The sequence below is a fragment of the Erinaceus europaeus genome, chromosome 17 (genome assembly GCF_950295315.1).
Source record: "Erinaceus europaeus chromosome 17, mEriEur2.1, whole genome shotgun sequence".
In the NCBI taxonomy this organism is placed as follows: domain Eukaryota; kingdom Metazoa; phylum Chordata; class Mammalia; order Eulipotyphla; family Erinaceidae; genus Erinaceus; species Erinaceus europaeus.
In genome coordinates this window covers 28,665,574-28,684,044 of record NC_080178.1, presented here as the reverse complement: position 1 = coordinate 28,684,044, position 18,471 = coordinate 28,665,574, and the positions used below count along the sequence as shown (strand labels likewise).

The window sequence follows — 18,471 nt, the reverse complement described above, 5'->3', positions numbered from 1 at the left end:
CCTCTCTCCTGGTGCCTTTCCCTCTGTATCTACTCTTTCTCATTAAAATAAATAAAGAATAGTATTCATTTAAAAAATATATTAGTATTTTTTCTTTCTCTTTTTTAGAAAAGTTTTATTTTTTAGAAGAGCATTGCTCATGTGTTGGTTATAGCAGTGCCTGCAATTGAATTTGATCATCAGAAAGTTAGCCAGAAAAGTCTTTTGAATAACCATTGTGTTATCTCCCCATCCTTTTCCTTTCTTTATAAAATAATAGTTGTTGATCAGCCATAGATGTGCCACTTCTTAATCTCTCTCTCTCTTTTTTTTTTTTTTTAAAGATTTTGTTTATTAATGAGAAAGATAGGAGGAGAGGGAAAGAACCAGATATCACCCTGGTACGTGTGCTGCTGGGGCTTGAACTCAGGACCTCATGCTTGAGACTTCAGAGTTTTATCCACTGAGCCATCTCCCAGACCACACTTCGTAATATTTCTTGTATAAATTAGTCTGCAAACTATATAATAGACATACTGGTAATAAATATTGACCTAGTCTCCACCTCTCCGGTTTCACATTTAATAAGTCTTAAAAAATATTTATCTTCACTATTATGCTTTGTACAGGGTGCTTTGATCTGGATCATTGTCCTGCATACTTAAGAGATTAAGTGGCCTTGCAAATAGGATATTTTTAATTGTGATATTTTTAGCCTGCAACTCAAGCTACATTTGAATGAATGTTTATTCTAAGAGCCTGTACTTTAATTACATTTTAACATGTTCATGAATAGTTGCAGTCAGTCATAGAAACACTCTGAATGTCCAGTATTCTCTTAGTGATGTTATTGCCTAAGCCACAAATTTCTTATAGTAAACACACCTATAATTTAAAAATATTTTTAAAAAATATTTATTTACTAAAGAGAGAGGGAGACAGCATGAAAAGATCAAAGCCATCACTCTGGCATACATGGTGCTGGTGACTGAAACCTGGATTTTCCCTATGCAAATCTTCACTAAGCCATCTCCCAGCTGCAAGAAAAAACATTTCAAAAAGTGATGGCCTCTTTTGAAATGTATTTGCCTTTCTAAGTGTTGTTTTTCTTTCTTTTCCTCCATTCTGTAGTCATCCTTAGTTTCTGTTGCAGTTAATGGAAATGTCCTTTCACAGATTTGTAAATTTTAGTTGTACTGATTTAGAAGGATTATTGGTGGTCCTACTAAACAAGTTTCCCTTTTGTGCCTAAAAGGGTCTCTCTCGTTCATGATACTTCTTACAGAAGATCATTCCTCCTCCTGAGGCATTACGCGTCGACATCAAATATTTTTACTGCAATGTTGTTCCTTACAATAAATGAAAACCAAAAGACTTACTTAACACTGAATATGTAGTTTAATTTGATCCTATTACTAAAAGAAAACATGAAATGAATTTTAAGAAAATCACTGACATTTCAAACATTAATCTCTTACTATTATATAGTGTGAGATACTGGTTTTAGAAATAAATGCCATAAAATGCAAACTTTTCTGTCTGTGCCAGGTTGATTCCTCAGAGATTATTGCTGGTAAAACTTGAGTGTGTATCCATTCCAAGATTTGCTATGCTTGTACAGACACATATCTATGTCTGTATTTTATAACCACTTTAGGTCTTCACTGCCTCTTGCTAAATATAGACTTTGATTTGTAAGAATTTCTTGAGTGTTATGTTGAATTAGTTATTTATGAGTAATCACACATACGAGTTAGTAGATGGTCACATCCACTGCTGAGCTCATTTCCTAACTGCTTTTATAAATGGATATTATAATCATCTTTAGGAAAACAGTTTCTTCTATATAAGAACATTATTTTAAATAAGAGATAAATCTAGCTGGTGTGTGTGTGTGTGTGTGTGTGTGTGTGTGTATATATATATATATATATATATGGTGAAAGATTATAGTTAAAATGAGGAAATGCTTAAAGATCAGGAAAAAGGCTTATTTAGAAAAAAAATGTCAAGTAGAGTTCTTTTAACATGTTTATAGTTAATATTTCCTGATTAGTCTTACAATTAAAGGTGCTATGTTTAAAGAGAAAAGAAGAGCACATTGATTATAACATCTGAGTCGAGAACTTCCAGGAAGCTGAAAGTCTGATAATTTTAGTAGCCCTCAGAATTATTTATTTTAGTGCAGCAGTTAAAAGCATAAATTCTGAGGTCATAAAAACCTGACTTTGAATATTAGCTGTACCTCATACAATTTTGTCACATTTGGAAAGTTACTTTTTCTTGTCTCTTGTTTCTTTATTAAGATGATTTATGTGACTATAAGATGAGTTGATATTTAAAAACTACTTAAATCATTGCCTATTGCTTTATCCTATGTGATTGCTGCTACTATATGTATCTGAAAGGGTTCTATGTAACAAAAAATAGGTTAAAAATGTAACAAGGGGAGGGTCCTGGTAGTGGCACATGTGGTTAAATGCACATGTGCATAAGGACTGAAGTTCAAGTCCGGGGTCCCCACCACAGCAGACAGAAAGCTCTATGAAGTGAAGCAGGGCTGCTGGTGTCTCTTCCTTCCTTCCTTCCTTCCTTCCTTCCTTCCTTCCTTCCTTCCTTCCTCCCTTCCTCCCTTCCTCCCTTCCTCCCTTCCTCCCTTCCTCCCTTCCTCCCTTCCTCCCTTCCTTCCTTCCTTCCTTCCTTCCTCTCTCATTCTTTTTTTTTTAATAATTTATTTCTTTATTGGGGAATTAATGTTTTACATTCAATAGTAAATACAATAGTTTGTACATGCATAACATTCCCCAGATTCCCATTTAACAATACAACCCCCACTATGTCTCTCATTCTTTCTTAAATATTTTATTTATTTAGCTAGAGATACAGAGAGAGACACAGAGAGAAACACCAGAGTACCGCTCAGCTCTGGCTTATAGAAGGGCAGTGGCAGGGTGGGGGGTGGGGGGTGGGGGGTGGTGGGGTGGTTGAATCTGGGACTTTGGAGCCTCAGGCATGAGAATATGTTTCATAGCCATTATGCTATCTCCCCCGCCATCTCTCTTTCTCCATCTCTTTCTCCCTCTCTCTCCCTCCTCAATTTCTCTGTCTGTATCCAAATAAATAAATAGAACATTAACAAAAAGGGATGATAAAAATGACCATGAACTCTGAGGCTTTCTGTTAGTTTGATTTATCTCCAGCCTTTTCAGAGAATAGTTTTGTCATTAGGCATTTGAAATCTCAGTTCTATTATTTTCTGGGTAACTATGGGCTGTGTACCTGTCTGTTATCTTGTTGCTGTGTGGCAACTCTAAAATCTAATTGTTGTAAAACATTTTTTTTCTCCTTGTAATTTTGTGGGTTGGTAGTAATCAACATCAGGGTTCTGTTTATGAAACACTGCTTTCCCCTTGCAGGCGGAAACTCGGGTCTTTGTGTTGTGTGAAACACCTGTCCCATTCCTCCCCCCCCCCCCACTGGGATTATAATCGTCTACGGTGTTTATTGCCTCTGGTCCAAGATTAAAGCTCCATATACAAGCATGCCCCTCCTGGGGGAGCTCAGTTCTTGGAAATTGCTTGGAACAGAGCCCTATAATGGCTGGCCCTGCCCTCATGGTAGCTCCTTCACAGGGCCACAAGGCTTAAGAGAAGGCTTTCAGGTGGTGGCAGTCTTACAGATAGTACCACGGATGCTAACTGAAACTCTCCTCTCATTCAGCTGGGATTGCTGCTACAACTCCAGCCAGACCACAGTCTCAGATTGCTGCTCTTATGCCCACACCGCAGGGAAAAATTGGGCTGTAGAACCTGCAGAAGTGTTCAGTGATAGCCCAAGATTGCTGCTGGCAAAGGTCTTACCAAGGACCTTGTTGAGAGTAGAGTTTTCTCACCAGCAGTACATAGAGAAACTTGAATTCTTGTACCCTCTAGCAGCAACCACTGCTTCCTGCTGCCTCGGCTCTAACCCTGTGCTGACACTAGAGTTCTAGTTACCCAGACAGGTGCAGCGCTGTCATTATATAAAGCAACAGACATCACAGTATTTGGGTAAACAACCTAGGGTTATATCCTGTCACTTGTAATTTTAATATAAGGTGAATGCCTCAAGTTAAGGGAAAAAAGCTGTTTCAAACAAATGAAGAGACAGGAAGATACCACAAATGACAGAACAAAACAAATACTTGTGGGACATTTTTATTTCTTTATTGGGAATTAATGTTTTACAGTCGACAGTAAATACAATAATTTGCACATGCATAGCATTTCTCAGTTTTCCACACAACAATACAGCCCCCACTAGGTCCTCTGCCATCCTGTTCCAGGACCTGAACTCTTCCTCCCCACCCACCCCAGAGTCTTTTACTTTGGTGCAATACACCAACTCCAGTCCAGGTTCTGTTTAGTGTTTTCTCTTGTGACTTGCTTTTCAACTTCTGCCTGTGAATGAGATCATCCCATATTCATCCTTTTATTTCTGACTTCTTTCACTTAACATGATTTCTTCAAGCTCCATCCAAGATCGGCTGAAAATAGCAAAATCACCATTTTTACTCTGAAAATGTCCACTAGTTCTAGTTTATCTATCTCTTCATTTAGCTTTATTGTTTTTCTGCCTGTCTGATCTGTCAAGTTGAGAGAGTGGTGTTGTATGCTTTACATTAGGTTGTTCTAGCTCTCCCCCTGCCAAGAAAATTGGATCAGTCCTGCTAGTTTCACAGGCCCGCTTGGCCGCCCCAAGAAACCCCGAGAGGGTTCCAGAGTTTCAGAGTTACAGAGTGCTTGGCGCCGCTGCGGGGGGAAAGAGGCAGCAGAGTTCTGTTTGGTGATTAGTTTGGTTTAGTTTATGAATCGTTGTTCCTGAATAAAGAAATACAGCTTCCCTGCCCAGCCGTACGTCTCTGGTCATCTCTGTTACCTGCCCATGAAGCTAGCCCGGCCAGCTAGAGCCACTGAATTTTAACAACAAATGGCACCCAACGTGGGGCTGACCTGCGCATCTCTCAGATAAGTGAAGACAATTTGGCTACGTATGTACTATGGCCTTCTCTTCTGCTTGTGAAGAGATCTCCAAAGGCCTCTGCTCTTTCTTCACGAGACTGTTTTGCTGTTTCTGGAACATTTATCTCCGGACCACTCTGCTTTCCACGCGCTTGGGCACACTCAAAACAGCCAGATGAGTCGGGAAGAGCCAGCGGGCAAGAGGCGAGGCGCGGGCTGCCTTTTCCACCTGGTGGAACAGCCAGCCAGCCGGCTGCACCCAGACATCCCCGCACACCGCGCCCGCAGCCCCGCAGCCCACAGGAGGCTGATGCCACCACACATGAGCCCGATGCCAACACACAGGAGCCAATGCCACCACACAGGAGCCCGATGCCAACACGCTGGAGCCCGATGCCAACACGCAGGAGCCCAATGCCAGCACGCAGGCCAGCCCACAGGAGCTGGCTCTCCACCGCGTGGCGCAGGGCACTGGACGTGTGATCCCTCCATGCTGCTCGGCCACTGCGAGCAGGGCAGCAGACATGACAGGGCCATGGGGCAGGGCCGCGGCAGCCTATCATGGCCACCACCCCTGGGCACCTCGGCCCACGCCTTCTACAAGGCTGGCCCGCCCGCCCTCATGCTATGAATTCTGGAACGATCCCGGACCCCCCGGACCCCCGGGCTCCCTGCCGAAACTGGGCACACGAGATCTCCAGCTGCCGGTCCGGTCTGAAGGCAGACAAGCTAGAGTACGCAGAGATTTGTACAGAGATTGCAACCTGCAATTCCTAGAAGTGAAGCTGCCCAAGAGACCACCACTGGACAACGCACCCCCCCAACAACTAAGACAGTACATATCTAAATTCGTGTTTGAAATGACATGTCTTCGTAACAAAGGTTTCTCTCCTTGTAAATTAATGACCATGTTTATGTGTATGTTTAAAATTTGGTAAACAGTAACTTTAAGGCTAAATTCTTACTAGTCAAAGTTAAATGAAAAAGGTTTTCAACGTAATTCTCATAAAGATAAAATTAACTTACATTTAAAGTCTGAGGTAAAAATTAGTTAACAATCAATATATTTTAACTAAGCTGGTCTAAACAAAAGGTTAAATAGACTTCTTGATATGTAAAACTCTCCATTACCTTCTCTATAACACACGGAGAGGAGAGAAATTGGTCTATAGCTGGCGGCCAGTGTTGGATCTTTCTTTGGTTTCAAAACCGCTATAATCTTTGCACGACGCCAAACTTTGGGCATAGACTCAGATTCCAAGATGTGGGACAGGAATGAAGCGAGCCACTTCTTTGCCGCGGGACCCAGGTTAAGAATGAGTTCTGGGGTGATGTTATCATAGCCAGCAGCTGTTCCTGGTTTAACCCTCTTCAAAGCATCTTCCAGTTCAGACAGTGTAAAGGGAGAGATTTTTGGAGATGGACAAGATAACCGGAAGTGGGATGACCATTCATGGGAAATTTCTCTTTTCCAGACTGGGTCGATCTTAGCACGTCCAACTTGAGTTAGGTGACTGGCCACTGAGTTTGGAGATACGGGAGGATGGGAGACAGGAGGGGGTTGGCTACTGGCACTCAGTCTGTGAAGAAGCTTCCAGGCCTTCCTACTTGAGTGGGTGAAGTTCAGACTTTCCGTGAGTTGTTGCCAGCGGGCTTGGCGTGCTGCATCCAGGGAGGCAATGAGATGAATTTAAAGAAGAATTTAAAGACGGGTGCTGTCTTTGTTGATCTCACAGCAGCCTATGACACGGTCTGGCACTGTGGTCTCCTAGTCAAGATCTCAAGATGCCTGCCTCCATGGGTGGCCAACACTATATCGTTTCTTCTCCAAAACAGAAGATTCCGGGTTCATCTGGGTGACAAGTCTAGCAGATGGAGACTTGTCTCAAGTGGCCTCCCCCAGGGCTCTGCTCTGGCTCCTACGTATTTAATATTTACATCAATGACCTCCCAGAAACTTCTTCAAGGAAGTTCATCTACGCCGATGACATCTGCTGTGCAACTCAGGCATCCAAGTTCGACATCCTCGAGGAAACACTCACGAAAGACATGTCTCTGATATCTGATTACTGTAAAAAATGGCGACTGATCCCTAGCACTGCAAAAACGGTATCATGTTTTCCATCTACACCATGCCTCGGCCTCGTGTGAGCTTAATGTGCAGCTTGGCGATACGAGAATCCGGCATGAAGCCCAGCCAGTCTATCTTGGTGTTACTCTCGATTGCACCTTGTCATTTCACAAACATCTCATAAAAACTGCATCAAAGGTGGGTGCGAGGAATCACATCATTGCAAGACTGGCCAGCTCCTCATGGGGCGCGAGCGCTTCCACACTACGATCATCATCTCTGGCATTATGCTATTCCACTGCAGAATACTGTGCCCCAGTATGGTTCCGTAGCCCCCATGTCCACTTGGTCGATTCCAAATTATATTCCTCCATAAGGATAATTTCTGGAACCATCTGTTCCACCCCGGTTCCATGGCTGCCAGTTCTTAGCAACATCGCCACGCCAGATATTCGTCGGGATGCGGCATCATCTAAGTTCATTTCCCATGTCTACGCTGGACCGGACCTGCCAATATACGCAGATATCTTCGCCCACCCTGTCCAACGCTTGACATCTCGTCATCCAATCTGGTCCCCTACGCCTACACTGAACTTCTCTGTTCCTGTCTCTTGGAAACAGAGTTGGCAGTCAGCTGAGGTAAAGAACAAACACCTCATCACAGACCCCTGCAAGCGTCAACCCGGCTTTGACCTGGCATGTTATGATTGGGCCCTCCTCAATCGCTATGGAACAGGCCATGGCCGGTGCGCCGCTATGTTCCATCGCTGGGGAGCCAGAGACGACCCAAACTGCCCCTGCGGCTACAGACAGACTATGACCCACATAGTCAACGACTGCCACCTCTCCAGATTCAAAGGAGGTCTTGAAACTTTACATCAGGCTCAACCTGATGCTGTTGACTGGCTACGGAAGAAGGGCAAACGCTAGAAGAAGAAGAACCTTCTCTATTAGAAATGGTAGATTACACAATGGCTATGCTAATTATTCTCATGCCTGAGGTTTCCTTTCCTGTGCACACCTAGGGTGTGTCTCCATCTTGAATGGGTGTAACAAAAGGTTAAAAAGACGTTGCTGATATGTAAAAGTCCCAAATTCCCTCTCTATTAGAAATTTTAGATTGTGCTGTGGTTATGCTAATAACAAGTTTTGTTTCATAGTAAGTAAATTGCAGCCAGCTGCCTTTGGGACTCTAGGCCGTTCCCCACCCCCATGCAAATACCTGTTGAGGCAAGTACACCCCCCAGAGGCAAGAAATGTTTTTTTTTTTAAGCTGATAAAGTTTTGCCCACAGAGGCAAGAAATGGCCCCCTCAGGCCTTCCCTTGGCAGCACACTGGTTCTTGTTACTTGCTTACATGTTTCTCCATGTTTGTGCCAGTTTCTTTTTTAAAAAAAATGCCTGTATGATAGAGGTTTCTGTTCACCCCACACCCTTGATACTGTAGTCATTTAGTTAAAAAGAAAAGGGGGAATTGTTGTATGCTTTACATTAGGTTGTTCTAGCTCTCCCCCTGCCAAGAAAATTGGATCAGTCCTGCTAGTTTCGCTGGCCCCGCCCCAAGGAACCCCGAGAGGGTTTCAGAGTTACAGAGTGCTTGGCACCGCCGTGGGGGGAAAGAGGTAGCAGAGTTCTATTTGGTGATTAGTTTGGTTTAGTTTATGAATCGTTGTTCCTGAATAAAGAAATACAGCTTCCCTGCCCAGCTGTACGTCTCTGGTTGTCTCTGTTACCCGCCCGTGAAGCTAGCCCGGCCAGCTAGAGCCACCGAATTTTAACAACAGAGTGGGATGTTGAAGTCCCCTACTATGACTGTGTTGCTGTTAATATATTGCTGTAGTTCTTTCAGTAGATGTTTGATGTATTTAGATGACCTCTCCTTGGTTGCATAGATGTTGATAATCATTAAGTCCTCTTGATTGACTGATCCTCTGAGCATTAAGTAATGTCCATCCCTATCTTTTTTTTTTTTACTTTTTAAATATTTATTCCCTTTTGTTGCCCTTGTTTTATTGTTGTAGTTACTATTGTTGTTGTTATTGATGTTGTCGTTGTTGGATAGGACAGAGAGAAATGCAGAGAGGAGAGGAAGACAGAGAGGGAGAAAGAGAGACACCTACAGACCTGTTTCACTGCCTGTGAAGTGACTTCCCTGCAGGTGGGGATCCTGGGGCTCAAACTGGGATCCTTATGCTGTTCTTTGCGCTTTGCGCCACCTGCGCTTTACCCACTGTGTCCGACTCCCTATCCCTATCCTTTAGAATTTTATTTTAAGGTCTATCACATCAAATATGAGCATATCTGTTTCTGCCTTTTTTTTTTTTTTTTTTTTTTTGTGGTCCATTGACCTGTATGGTAGTTTTCCATCCTTTCACTTTGAGTCTGTATTTGTCTTGTTGAGTTAGGTGGGATTCCGGCAGACAACATATGGTTGTATTGTGTTTTCTAATCCATCTTCCTACTCTGTGCCTTTTAATAGGTGAATTCAGGCCATTGACATTTATTGATATTATAGATTGAAGATATGTTAATGTCATTATTGTAGTTTTTAGAGTGTTCTGATATATGGCATGTTTATGGTGATCTGATTGTTTATAGGAGACCTTTCAGAACTTCTTGTGGGGGCATTTTTTAAAAGCAGCAGCACCGGGTGAAGAGTTCAGAGCACCAGTTCTAATAGTGGTTACCAAAACAAGAACAATAGATGAACAAAATTAAAAGTACAAGGATAACGAAAATATGAAAAATCATTCAAACAGAAATAATAGAGCTGAAGAACTCAGTAGCTGAACTACAAAGCACAATAGGGAGGCTCAACAGTAGACAAGAAGCTGATAGTACTGGTGATCTGATACACAAAGCAGTGGAGAACTCCCACACAGACCTGCAAATACATTAAGAGGATCATTCATGATGGCCAAGGGAAATTTATTCCAGGGATGCCAGACAAGTTCAACATAAACAAATTAATGTAACACAATTTTGACAAAAGTCAACCCATCTAAGTAAATGTGGAGAAACAACTTGTAAAGATTCTTTCTCATTTATGTTAAAGGAAATTTTTTTAAGGGAGATGGAATCACAATACCTCAACAAAATGAAAGCCACGCATTGCACACACTGTTAGAACTGGTGCTGTGAACTCTTCATAGTTAATGTTATACTTGCTGAAAAAAACTCTAAACTGTGCTGGAAAAATAGCATAATGGTTATGCAAAAAAAAAAAAAAAATTCCATGCCTGAGGCAGCAGAAGCCCCAGATTCAGTCCCCAGTACCACCATAACCCAGAGCTGAGCAGGTGAAAAAGAAAAGAAAAAGTATTGCTGGAATTTTGATAACAGTCACACTGAATCTTTTATATTGGCTTGGGTGAAGTGGATATTTTGACAGTATTAGTTCTCATCTTTTAACAGTGTCTTGCAGTCTATCCTTTGTTAAATTTACTTTTAGTTTAGTTCTATGTACCTGTAAATGGGATTATTTTATTAACTTTCTCATTCTTGTTCGCTGGGAGTGCCTGCACTCAGTATTTCTCAAATAATTCCAAGGAAAGAAAAGTCTAGGCACAAAGGAAGAGAAACTCACTCATTTATAAAGAGTATGTTAGCCTTTAGTGAAAAGTGATTCAAAGCAAAAAGGCAGTTCAGTTTCAAAAGTGTCAAGTTGAAAGATTATCTTGAGATGGTTATTGATGTATAAATTTGAATCTTAAGAGATCATTAAGACTAATAGAACTGTAGTTGTGTGTGAATGTTTCAGATTATTTTGCAATGTTTAAGATAAAACTTGATGAGGTTTGATATCTGATCCTGTAGAACATTTCAACATATTTGCCAATGAAAGAACATAACCTAATGATAGCACCTAGGTTACTCAGCTCAAGTTCATTTTAGAATCTGAAAGCATTGTAAGCATTTCACCTGCCTTCTCCTCCCTCCTTGTATGCTGTTCCAGAACCTCACACCTAACTTTTTCATTGCTTTTATTTCAGATACAGAGAGGGGATGAGCACTACAGAGGAAGATTGGGGGTGGGGGGAGAGGCAGTGGCGCACCTAGCTAAGCACACATACTACAGTGCACAAGGATGCAGATTCAAGCCCCTGGTCTCCACCTGCAGAGGGAAAGCTTTACAAGTGGTGAAGCAGATCTACAGATGTCTCTCTGTCTGCTTCCCTGTCTACCCCCCCCCATTTCACTCTGTCTCTATCCAATAATACATTAAAAAAAATTTTTTTTAAAAGAGGAATATTTGGGTAGACAAAACCTGACTGCAGTGCAGTTATGAGAAAGTCTTGACTAAATCATTTGTGAGTCTTTAAAAGAAAAATTATATGAGGTGTTAAATCATTTGTGAGTCTTTAAAAGAAAAATTATCTGAGGTGTTCTGTATCAAACAATAACAACAGCCCAACTTGAATATACTTACTGCATTGGGTCATTAGCTGGGTAGCAGCCATTGGAAGAAAGAAGCATATATATTTGAAGGTGAATCCACTGGAGGCTCTCAGTCTTTAGGAAGTTATCTTGAAGGTAGATCTGAGTGGCATAATACAAGGTACAGCTATCTTCTAAAAGCCTTTGTATTTTATTTTGTAATACGCATATTAAGGAAAATGCAGTCTTTTATTGTTGAATTATATCTCCCTCTTTCTTCCTTCTTTCCTTCCTCCCTCCCTCCCTCTCTCTCTCTCTCTTTCTTTCTTTCTTTCTTCTTCCTTACGAGAGCACTGATCAGCTCTGGCTTGTGGTGGTGGGGACTAAGCCTGGGACATTGGAGCCTTAGGCATGAGAGTCTCTGCATAACCATTACGCTATATCTACCACCCCCACCCACTAGTTCTATTTCAAGTTAGTCTTCAAAAATGTTAAACTATGCATGAAAGTGTAACACATTCATCTGTAAGTAATTAATAAAACTTAGTTTCCTGCTGTCAGATGCCTTCTGAGCTAAATATACTTTTGTATTAGTTATCAGAGCAGGGATTCTGATTGATGAGCCACTTCAACATAAATCTTCCATTCTACTTCTAAAGGAAGCTCTTCATTTTTTTTTTTCCATTTCTCTTCTGAACACCTATAGTGTGGCAGTGCTAATATAGAAGGAAACAAACATTTGTACTTTTGTAGAACTGACAGGGTACACATCAGAGCAAGTCTATTGAGTGCAATATATAGCCAAACTTGTGGTTTGCCCCTCTATAAATAAGAAACCACAATTAGAAGACAAGTGTCAAACCTACAAGCAGTCTCAAAATTTTAGGTCAAATAGTTTAAGGAAAATATTTTTCCCCTTTATTGCCATGTACCATAATTAACTTTATCAATACTCATTAAGTTGATGCTCTGTACTTTTTTAAAGCCCTGAAACACCTTTATAAAATATGGTATAAAATAGGTATGCTAAAAAGTACTTAAGCTCAAAAATAAATTGGCAGAGAGCATGATTAGACTAACTTGGATTCTGAGGGAGGCATAGGTTTTATAAATGCAGCAGTGTTAATTTCCTAATTTTGATGATTGTATTTTTGGATATTTAATATTTTCTTGTTTGCAGAAAATGCAGAGTAGGGGCCGGGTGATGGCACACCTGGTTGAGCTCACATGTCACAATGTGCAAGGACCCAGGTTCAAGCCCCCCCTCCCCATCTGCAGGAGGAAAGCTTCACAAGTGGTGAAGCAGTGCTGCAGGTGTCTCCCTGCCTCTCTTCCTCTCTATTTCACCCTCCCCTCTCAATTTCTGGCTGTCTCTATTCAATAAATAAAGATAATAAATTTTTAAAAAATGCAAAGTATACAGGTATTTGAAAAAGTATTCTCACACCATTTAGGAAAAAAAAAATCACTAAGTTTGAAGTCATTTTAAAATTAAAAAACACACCACAAATATAGGCTAACTACACAGGATCAAGGATCTCATTGGATGTTAAATTTATTATGGGAAGGTTATATGATTTTGCAACATTTTGGAATGATTATCTTTTTGGAGTGCATTTTCCAAGTGAGCAACTTCCTCCCCTCCTATTCCCCCCCCCCCCTTACCCCTCTCTCCCTCCTCCTTCTCTTCCTCACTTTCTCTTTCTTTTTCCTTTATTTGAGAGGACAGAGAAACAGAGAGGAAAGAGACAGACAGATAGATATTACTGCTTGTGAAGCTTCCCCCCTGCAGGTGGGGATTGGGGCTTTGAACCTTTGAAACTCAGGCCCTTGTGCACTTAAACAGGTATGCCACTGCTGTCCTCTTCCATGTAATCACCTCTCTCTCTCTCATTCTCCATTTCTCTTCATTTATTGCATACTCAATAGTAGTCAACTCAGTGTGTCTGTGTGTGTGCACGTGTGTGTGTGTGTCCTCCAGGGTTATTGCTGGGGCTCGGTGCCTGTACCATGAATCCACTGCTCCTGGTGGCCATCTTTTTTCATTTTTGTTTCTGTTGAACAGGACAGAGAGAAATTGAGAGAGGAGGGGAAGACACAAAAGGGGAGAGAAAGAAACCTGCAGATCTGCTTCACCACTTGCAAAGCAACCACCCCCTTGCAAGTGGGGAGCCTGGGCCTCCAAGTGGGATCCTTGTGCCAGTCCTTGGGCTTCGTACTGTGTACACTTAACCCAGTGTGCTACTGCTTAAATACTTTTAAAACTTTTCCCCCAGGTATTCTGTGCCATCCTGTGTTATATTTATAAAATTTTAAAATTATAAATGTTCTTGTTTATTTTGGATATAGACAGAAATCGGTAGTGAAGGGGACACATACACACACACACACACACACACACACACACACACACACACACACACACACACACACTCACTCACTCACTCACTCACACACCCTCACACACCCTCAGCACTGCTTTTACTACTTGTGTAGCTTCTCTCCCTGCAGCTGGGGACTAGGGAGATAACCTAATGGTTTTTGCAAAATTTCTCTCATGCCTGAGGCTCTAATGCCCCAGGTTCAATCCCCTGAACCAGTATCAACCAGAGTTTAACAGTATTCTGAATGGATCTGGAAGGTATTATGTTAATTAAGATAAATCAAAATAGAGAAGGACGGATATCAGATGATCCTACTTGCAGGTGGAATTTTAAATAAATCAAATAATTAGAAAGGGGAAACACAAGGTGAAACTTGGACTGGGTGAAGTTTATTGCACCAAAACAAAAGACTCTGGGGAAGGAAGGGTTGATAGGTGGTGAGGAAAGTCTTGGCATCTTGATGTATGATGATAGAAGAGATTCTAAGTTGGGAGTGAGAATATTCAGCAGATACCTAGCCCAGAGAGGTAAGTTATACCCTTGTGTCAACAACTATACTATAAACCATTTACCCCCCAAATAAAATAGGGAGGAAAGCTAATATAATTAAAAGGTTATTTATCATTCAACTTTATAGATTATGTGATATTAAAAAAATATACTGATTCTTTTTCCTTCTTTTTCCAGAGCTCCAGAGATTATATTGGGGTTGCCATTTTGTGAAGCCATAGACATGTGGTCATTGGGTTGTGTGATTGCAGAATTGTTCCTTGGATGGCCACTCTACCCGGGAGCCTTGGAGTATGACCAGGTAACAGAGTTGTCTGGATAATCTTGTAGAGTTGGCAAAATGTTAATAATAATTATAATAATAGATTTGTAGAGTTGGGTTTCCAAAGTGTATATGGGAAAAATCTTTTTATAATAAAATGGAAAAGAAATCTAGGATCTTATAGAATGTAAATCCAAGATCTTAAAATTAGCCTTCGATTAAAGAAAAAAAATAGCTCTTCTACAACACTGAAGTAAGTTTAATTAACAAAATTATAATTCAGAGACCCAAAAACCAGGTTTGTAAAACTCTAAGGAAAAATTTTTAACATTACTTTTATACTGTTAGACACAGAGATAGGGCTTCATACAATTGTATAATAGTATCTTGCTTGAGTGACAACCTTTGATTCCTAAATAAGTAATGTTGCCTCTCCCAAGGAATAAAAGACACTGACTACTGATCATAAGCTGATAATCACAAGTACCTCAGTCACCGGAACCCTGCTCGATATTTTTAACTCTTTAAATGGGGCCGAGAGTCTAGTTTATAAGTGTACTTATTAGAATTCAGCAAATTCCTCCATTAAAGGCTTTTCTGTGATCATTTTCTGGTATGTTCTTTAGCCTTCCTATGCCTTCAGACAATATTGATTGCTGTTTTTCTTATTTTTAATACCAAGATTGCTTTTTGAAGCAATTATCTTATTCAATATTCAGTGTACTTTTGGTAGAGATAGTCTTAGCTTGTTTGAATGGAAAGTGTTAGTCAAAATTGACAGTTTTCGTCTTTTTGTTACATTTTTTGCTATTTTGTAGCTGGTTAATCATAGTTCTTATTTAAGTACTGTTTACTTTAAAGATTAGAAAACAGACTATTTTTTTTTCTCCCGAATCATTTTATTTGGGCAGGGGGAATAATGGTTTACAGTACAGATGTTGACACAGGGGTATCCTTCCTTATCTCCCTGTGACAGGTGTCTGTACACTACTCCCACCCAACACAGGGTCCTTTTCTACCATCATGTACTAGATCCCCAATATCTTCTCTGTTCACACCTATCACCACCTTTCGAGGGGTTGGAGCAGGGAGGTCTTTTATTTTGGTATAATACACCATACACAGACCAAGTTCCACCTTGTGGAAAACAGAAAATTTTAAAGCACATGGGGATGGGGCAGCCGAGTAGATAGCATAATGGTGATATAAAAGACTTCCATGCCTGGGGCCCTGAGGTCCCAGCTTCAGTCCCCCAAATCACCATAAGCCAGAGCTATGTAGTGCTCTGGGGGGAAAAATTCATTAAAGTACATAGCAACTATAACAATATGATGTGCCTTTTAACCTGGTTTTTAGGTTTAGTTTCTATATCAAAAGGGACATGAAGGTCATCTAATTTGGATGACTAAATATTGCTGTAGTGACCCTACAAGTCATTTAATACTAGTTATTAGAATATATATAATCACTAACTTTGAATTCTCATTTTCTCCCAGTGACTTCTCTTTTATATTATATTATTTTATTTTACTGATGGAGAGAGATTCAGAGAGAGAGACCAGAACACTACTCAGCCCTGGCTTATGGTGGTTCTGGAGATTGAGCCTGGGACCATGAAAGTCTTAACCATTATGAGCATGAAAGTCTTAACCATTATGCTATCTCCCCAACCCCTTCCAATGACTTTGTTCTCTCTTTTAGGAAAAGTTACCATATTATCATATTCCCCCTCTTCCATTTAGGATAGCACTTAAAATTTCCTACATTTTATGCATGTAGAAACTATTTACTGTTGAATGTAAAGCATTAATTCCCCAATAAAGAAAGAAAAATTTTTTTAAAACAGATGGCTTCTAGGAGCTGGTGAAATACTTCACTTGGTTGGTTACTGTGCTGCTTTGTCATGTGTGTGGCCCAGGTTCCAGCCCAGCCCCCCAGCTCATGGGAGGAAGCTTTGATGCTTTGGTCTCTTCCTCTCTCTGGCTCTCCCCCCCTCTGCCCCTCTGCCTCTCAGTCTTTATCTACAAAGCAAAAACTAATGAATTCTATGAAATTTTGAAATTCCATATGCCCTGGCTTCTTTTAGTTTTTTTCTTTTTAAAAAATGTTCTTTAGTTGTTGTTGCTAGTGCTGAACAAGTTTCTGATCAGGTTAAAGAGCCCCAGGATTCCTTAGCTGCCCAAGTACTGAGGCACCTAAACAATGGAACCTTTTCACTTTGTAAATTCATCTTTGACATGCACTCTTCTCTGAAGCATGACACCATCTAGTGGCAATTTCAACTACATTCTATTTGGATCATTCTGAATATAGTACTGAAAAGGATTATACAGCATCTATTTCCTTCCAGGTTCATAAAGAAGAAAACTGAGGCCCAAGAACGTGAAGTAACTTGTTATAAGACATAATAGTAATTTGGGCAAAACTCTCACCAAGGCAGTTTCCTAAATTCTGTCATAGGTATCTATACTTCATAAGAAAGATTTTTAAAAGCTATTTTACTTATTTATTGATGAAAGAGAAAGGGGAGGTAGAACAAGAGACTGCCAGAGCATCACTCTGGCATACATGATGCCAGACATTGAACCTGGAACCTCTTACTTGTGACTCCCAGCACTCTACCTACCATGCTACCTCCTGGGGTGCAAGCTTTATTTATTTTGGGGGTCGGTTGGGCAGTGGCATGCCTACCCGGTTGAGTATACATGTTGGTATGGACAAGGACCTCGGTTTAAGCCACCAGTTCCACCTGTGGGGGGGTGGGGGGGGTGGGGAAGGGGCGGGGGTGTGTGGAAAATGCTTCATGAGTCATGAAGCAATGCTTCAGGTCCCTTTTCTCTCCTAGTTTCTCTGTCTCTATCCAATAAATAAATTAATAAAATATTTTTTTAAAAATTTTAAACCAGAGCACTGCTCAGCTCTGGCTTATGGTGGTGCAGGGGATTAAACCTGGGACTTCGAAGCCTCAGGCATCAGAATCTTTTTGCATAACCATTATGCTATCTCCCCTGCTCATAAAATGTTTTTTAAAGATTCGTTTTTTTAATGAGACAATGAATGGACCAAAATATCACTCATACACACGTGATGCACGTGCACACACACACACTTCTAGTGAGAGAGAAGAGATACTCTGAGAGGAAGAGAGTGAAGGAAAGATACTAATGTTCTGCTTTGCAACGCATACAGCTTCCTTAGTGTTTGATCTCTATGAAAATTCCATGTGGCGCTGGGAATCAAATTCAGGTCTTCGTACATGGTAAGACTGCTCTGCCATGTGAGTGATATTCAGGCCTTAAAAGACTTCTGTTTTGTCAGACTACTCAAGTTACAAAGAAATCTACTCTGGCTAACTCAAATAAGAATTCATTACTTTGTCTTTACCTCAATTTGAATGGAGCTTGAAGGAATCATGTTAAGTGAGATAAGCTAGAAAGAGAAGAATGCCTATGGGATGGGAATGGACAGAAGTTGAGAAATGAGAAAGGCGAAATGCAAAGCAGAACTTGGACTGGGTTTGGTGGACTGTACCAAAGTAAATGGCTCTGGGGTGGTGATGGGGGTGGCACTTTCAGGTCCTGAGAAATTTTATATATGTACCAACAACTGTATTTACTGTAAACCATTAACCCCCCAATAAAAAAAAAGAAATAAGAATGAAAAATAAAAGAATTCATTAATTACATGCAGACTAAAACAAAAACCGAGGAATAGAACTACAATATGGTGGTCTCGGAGGTGGCACAGTGGATAGGGCATCAGACTCTGAAGTATGAGGTCCTGAGTTCAGTCCCTGGCAGCACATGTACTAGAGTGATGTCTGGTTCTTTCTCTCTCTCCTTCTATCTTTCTCATTAATAAATAAATAAATAAAATCTTTTTTTTAAA

The 18,471-nt window shown here is 40.7% G+C and overlaps 1 protein-coding gene across 3 annotated transcripts in view; it reads left to right on the top strand.

Moving 5' to 3' along the window:
* Positions 1-18,471, top strand: part of HIPK3 (homeodomain interacting protein kinase 3) — an 81,510-nt gene that overhangs the window by 43,190 nt on the left and 19,849 nt on the right. For all 3 annotated transcript variants that reach the window (XM_060176629.1, XM_060176628.1, XM_007530092.3), the window contains exon 3: positions 14,499-14,622. In XM_060176629.1, the coding sequence (XP_060032612.1) occupies positions 14,499-14,622 (124 nt within the window). The remainder of the gene's footprint in view (positions 1-14,498; positions 14,623-18,471) is intronic.